Raw genomic sequence first — 6,118 nt, 5'->3', positions numbered from 1 at the left:
GCTTGACAAAACAATAATAAAGTTAGTTGAATTATGTGCATCTAATAACGTATTTTCATCGGGGAATCATTCTACAAGCAAAAATTTTCAGGTGTAGATGGGTAGTCCTTTAAGTCCTGTTTTAGCCAATCTGTACATGGAATCTTTGAAACTACAGTAATAAATGCAATAAAACCCAAAAACATGCTGTGGATGAGATATGTGGATGATATTCTAACGAACATTTTGGGATAATAGGTGGGGCAATTTTAATGATTCCTCTCAAAATTAAACACATTAGTGCCCAGCATCAAATTTAAAGTTGAAGAGAAGCAGACAACAAAATTCCTTTTCTTGATGTTTTAATAATCAGAGACACGACAGAATACAAATTTGCCAATATGCAGAAAAACCAACGTTCTCACTTTCAAACATTCACTACTTTAGCTATCATGACATTGCTATCAAGATAGGTGTGGCCAGCAACCTGTTCTTAAGAGCCTTATGGATTTGTTCCCCAGATTTCCTGAAAAAGAAAAGAATTTGAACTAATTCGTAAGCAACTTTCTCGTCTTTAAAGTATCCTGACCATATAATTTGAGAAAGGCAATTCACAAAGGAAAACGTAATTTTCTACCAACCCCTTAAAGACAAGACAGAGAGATAACCCAACTAGAATAAAAATTCCACATGGAAACACAAATTAAGAGGTGGACTCAGACCCTCGGAAAATCTAAACCTTTTTTGCATTTTGTTACAATTTACATCCCACCCTTAGCCAAATCCCTCCTGATTAACGTCCAACAAAAGACATCTCCCAAGACGCTGGGGTTTACCAAATCCCATGCCAGGACTGTGACCAATCTTACATTGGATTTACAGGTAAATCACTTCCCCAGAGATTAATACAACGCAAACGGTCAGTTAGGTATGGACAACAGAACTCAGCTATTTTAAACAATCCATATAAATGAACATAAACCATAAAATAAACTGGAATTTGTCACGTGTAATTTATCGCAGCAACTGCCGGTACAAGAGTCAAATGATGGAATCGGCCTTAATAAAAGGGAGCAGGGTAATGACATCTCAAAAGGATCCTGGATTTCAGATACGATCGACAAGGTATTCATTCAACCAACACTTAAGAAGATTAAAGGGAGATTATTCAAGCGGGGGTGAAACCTAAATTGGCTTGCCTGTGGATGGACTCTTGGTATAAATACACCTTTTCTGTAAACTTTTCTCATTCATCTACCTGAAGAGGGAGACAGCAGTCTCTGAAATATAGTACTTTTTTCTATCTATTATTTTGTTTTTTTATGGGGCTCCTTTTATTAGATATTACTATTATATAATGTATAGATAAGATAATATATAATATATATATATATATATCTATATACTATATATTAATATAATACAGAGTTATATACATATATACATATATATATGACAGCACTGTAATATACATATATTTAATACATCACTGCCAGTATATATACATATACCTATATACTATATATATATATATATATATATATATATATATATATATATATATATACTATATATATATATATGAAAAGTATTATTTTTCCCTTCTTATTTGTCCCAGATCTATTTATAGATAAGTTTGTAATAAGCATAACAGCATTAAAGTGTTCAGTTATATAACTCATTAAATCATATAGGAAATAATTTTATAATATATTAACAGATTTATGTACATTAATCATATCACCGTCATATTTTGGTAAGAGTCTTATCTTTTATAATATTGTATCTCAATGGATAGCAAGGAAAGTCCATGTCTTAATGAGTGGTAATAACAAAACAAATGTAAAATATAGGTTATGCACATATAATGTCATTAGTAGTAAGAAAGAAGTGTACTGATGCACGAGACTGTGTTTGTTGGTAGAGAGCCAAGAACCAATTCCAGGCGACATAAAGAAGATCTTCCTAGTGTCAAAGTTTTCAAAACAATCGTGTTTGTGCGCGGAACTGTGTTCTTGGCAACCAGGAACCATATGTTTTTAACTGATAAAAGATTATAAATAACGTCCAAATGTTGTCGCAGGCTTCTACTTTGACTTAGAAGTTATTTAAAACACATAGGTATGTAGAATTTGTGTATATTAACCTGTTTATTCAGTGGGATATGGGGGTTTGTTACCCAAATTCCGTAACGTAGCTTAGGTAGTCGACCGTGAATTTATTTTCATTTTTGCAAGGGTTTTTATACCTATACTATTTTTATTTTTCATACTCTAATTTGAAGAATGCATTTCAGATTCACTCCGAGGTCGAAGCCTGAACTTAGGCTAATAGGCTCGATTTAGAATAAGTTTTTAACCGATGGTGGTCATAACCCTATGTTAGGTAGGCTTAGGGTCCTACATTTTTGTCTGCAACTCTAGCCCATGATGTAGGCCTCGTCATTTATTACTGATTAGGCTACTGGTAGTTTTATCGGCACGATTATTTCTGAAGGAAGTACCCGTCGTGTCTCTTATTAGCCTAAGTACTTAGATTAACCGAAAAATCATTACTCTTTCAGGCCTTACTCCCTATACTAGGTAGCTATAGCTATGTAGGCTAGGAATAATCGGTCAGATTGCAAGATTAGCCAAGGGCTGTTTTCCAAAACACGCAGACCAAAAATCAACCAAAAGTGGCGCATTCACGATAAGCGTAAAAGCAAAGGAATGACATTTCAACTGGTGCGGCCTAACCTAACTTCTTTTGATGTACCCTAACTTTACAAAGGGCGTCATGCCCTGATCTAGCCGATGGCAGGGCGAACCCGTCCTTCTCTATTTTAACAGGGGTACTTAGTAACATTCCTTTCCCTGAGCCAGTAAAACTAAAAAACTAGGTACTATAGGTACTGCAGCTTGGTTCCTGCTTGTCACCTGCTGGAATATTTACTGCCTTGCATGTATGTGCTTGGGTATGTTTCAGTCATGGGATAAGTCTAGGTGACATAAGGGGATTTCTGGCAGTTCTTGGTGGTGCTGGGGTTTGTGGATGTGTCAGACAAGGGAGTGTTTTCCTTGGAGGGCAAACTGTACAGATAGCCTCATTGAAACATAGGTAAGTAGAGAATTAGATTATTTTCCCCCAGAAAATGATTTCACTTTAGTAATTTGCTGTATATTTTATTTAAGGAAAAAATAACATGGCTCGTGGGACAGGAAGGAAAGCAGAGTCTGCAAATGGCCCAGTGAAGACTAGAAGTAAGTAGATAATGGAATATTTAGTCATTAGTTTTATGAAAATGTAAGTTGAAACATGAGAATAATATCATTGCTTAACTTTATCTGCAAATTAGATCAAAATTATTGAACACTAAATTATCAGAGTTCTTTATCAGCCTGTTGAGATTTTGGGGTTGTCTGAAGCTTGCCTGGTAAAACACCTCTGGCTTACTTTATGAGGTTTGTTTTTTAAATTACTTAAATTTGCAACATCAAAGCATGTAACATATTTTACATGAGGCAGTAATATTTGGTTCTTGTAATTCAGAAATGTTTTGAATTGTATTTGCAGTGAAAAAATATAAAAGATATAAAAATAATTTATATATAATGCTCGATGAACATTTATTTATTTTTTTTGTAAAATGACTAAGTTTTCTCATCCTTATTTGCTTTCTAAAAATATGATTTTACATACTAAAGATTAATTATATATTCATATTTGTTACAGTGTCTCAAAGGTCTAGAAATCATCCATCAAGAGAAATTAGCAGATCCTTTCACCAAGATGAAGAAAGTGAACGTAAAGCCACACCTGAGGAAGAAAAGATACCATTAAACTGCAACAGTGGAAATCATAAGCCAGGAAATAGTCATTTACCACCAGAAAATAAGCAACATAATAAGGAAGTGGGTCTCTCTCCAAAAAAATTTGATAAAAAAATGAGGTATGAGTCGTCGTGTACTCTAACTAGGAAATCCCAGGTTTTGAACACTGAAAATAAATTAATTGCTAAGTCACAAATAAGTAAAAAGTGTGATAGTTTGTCTCAGGTACATTCCAAACCAAGAATAGTCTCAAAAGAATGTGGTAGTGAACCAAAACCAAAATGTGATTCAGACTTTGGGACAAACAGTGGACAGAAGTGTTTCTTTGCGTATGATAATTCCACTTTAGTCATGGAAGATGATGTTGCATGCAAATACTATACTTTATGGATTATTGTCTCTATCAACTAACCATTTTACAAAGGTAAGTATGCTAGTATACTTTCCTCTGTAATTTTTTACTTATTTATCTGTATTTGCAGATCTTTATTCGTTTAATTACAAACGCATCACTGTGGTAGGCCATAAATTTCACCACCCCATTCACTGTATATGTTTTAGAAGAGTTTCCATCTTCTCATCCTATATTGGTCTGTAAGGCTTCTTAACAGCTATAAACTTGCTCCAAGTGTGTCTGTGAGTACAAAATGCACCTGTTTGTGTTTTATCTTTGTTGATAGTTTTGTATCTACATATTTTTATTTATGGGCTAAGATAAGAGAGAAAGTATTTTGCACTGAGGTCTTACAGAAACTTTATTTGCCGTTAATACAAGTTAAATATTCTTTTTTTGTTCATGAAACTTACCTGTCAGATATATATATAGCTGTATTCTCTGAAGTCCGACAGAATTTCTAAAACTTACGACACACGTAGTGGGAGTGGGTGGTTAGTACCCATTCCCGCCGCTGGAGGCGGGTATCAGGAAACCATTCCCACCTGTTTTCTATCAGATTTCTTCTGTCGCCGGTGTCGTAAATATCTGTTTACACACCTCCGCCTCAGGATTTTGGAAAACGTTTCATTGCTTGAGTATCCTCTTGACTTTTGGTTTTTTGGTTTTGTTTTTTGGATCGATAGCTTGGCATACGTGACTTTGGACTGTTTTTGAATTTGGCTTAGATTTTTTCCTTAAATATGTCTGGATGTAGTTCGGCTAGCGCCAGGGTGTGTTCGAAAGTGGAATGCAAGGTTAGGCTACCAAAAGCCTTGGTTGATCCTCACACATTGTGTAAAGGGTGTAGGGGGCAAGAGTGTAAATATGATTTGCGCTGTAATGAGTGTGAAAGCTTGGATGATTTACAATGGAAGATGTATGAATCCTACGTAAATAAGTTAGAACATGATAGGATCAGGAGGTCTTCCTCCAGGAGTAAGTCGGGTAGCAGACAGGGTCTTAATGTATCCCCTTCTAACCCTCCTTTAGATTTTGTGTCCCTCCTAACCCCGTAGTGTTGCCTTCGGGCCCTCAAGTGGGGTGGTTCTGCGGAGGGTAATGCCCTTTCGCTTTATCCTGGATTCATTGAAGACGCTTGAATCTAAAGTGCTTGCCCTTGAAAACAGGCAAAATAAGTGCAGTGATAGTGCCCCTAGTGAAGTGGAGGGGGCGTCAGATCGGCCCTATAGCGCCTCTAGGCTGGGGACCTCTGCGGAACTCCCAGGACTCAGGGAGAGGGCATGTCGAAGGCCGAAGGAGGGTTACGGGGAACCCCCACCGATCTGACGTCCCTTCCTCAGCAGTTCCTGTGGACGCTTCCAGGCTGCTAAGGAGCGTGCTCGAGCACGTATCCTGAGGATTGTTTCTCGTCTTCCGACGCGTCCTCCCCGCGCAAGGGGTGGGAATCTCGTTCGGATTCGCGACCTTTGAAGAGGACTCTTCAAGATCTTGACGCTTCACGTCATGCTTTGTCTGAGTGGCATTCTTCTCCGGAAAGCGTAGCTTTTCCGCCCCAGAAGAAGTCTAGGACGTCATCCGATGATGACGCCCGCGAGCGCCCCAGTCGCTCTAGAGCCAAGGCTGTTCCTGGGAGAAGGAAGAACGTCCCCTCGCCCCTTTCTCTCTCCTTCTCACAAGCGCAGCTCGTCTCCGCTTAAGGAGACATCTCAGACGGAGATCATCATTGCTATGCAACGGCAACTGGACGCTTTACTGAAGCAGAAGAAGACGGTTCCTCGTCGCAGGAAAGATGATAGACTTCCTATCAAGAGAACTAGGCAGTCTTCTCCAACGGCTCCTCTTTCGTCCCCGTCTCCTGATATTTCGCCTCTAGACTTCGTTTTGCTCCCCAGGGTTCGTCTAGAGTGACGTTAGACGTCAGTTAGAGAGA

The 6,118-nt window shown here is 37.9% G+C and overlaps 1 protein-coding gene across 2 annotated transcripts in view; it reads left to right on the top strand.

Annotated features, from left to right (window-relative positions):
* The first annotated feature begins 1,972 nt into the window (after positions 1–1,972).
* The window catches only part of LOC135209865 (uncharacterized), a 29,491-nt gene continuing 25,345 nt past the window's right edge, over positions 1,973–6,118 (top strand). For both annotated transcript variants that reach the window (XM_064242623.1, XM_064242624.1), the window contains exons 1-3: positions 1,973–2,100; positions 3,153–3,221; positions 3,694–4,215. In XM_064242623.1, coding sequence (XP_064098693.1) covers positions 4,150–4,215 — 66 coding nt within the window. In that variant the 5' untranslated portion in view covers positions 1,973–2,100; positions 3,153–3,221; positions 3,694–4,149. The remainder of the gene's footprint in view (positions 2,101–3,152; positions 3,222–3,693; positions 4,216–6,118) is intronic.

This window comes from Macrobrachium nipponense, chromosome 38, assembly GCF_015104395.2.
Source record: "Macrobrachium nipponense isolate FS-2020 chromosome 38, ASM1510439v2, whole genome shotgun sequence".
Taxonomy (NCBI): domain Eukaryota; kingdom Metazoa; phylum Arthropoda; class Malacostraca; order Decapoda; family Palaemonidae; genus Macrobrachium; species Macrobrachium nipponense.
The sequence above is the reverse complement of the archived record's forward strand: the minus strand, read 5'-3'. Positions and strand labels throughout refer to the sequence as shown.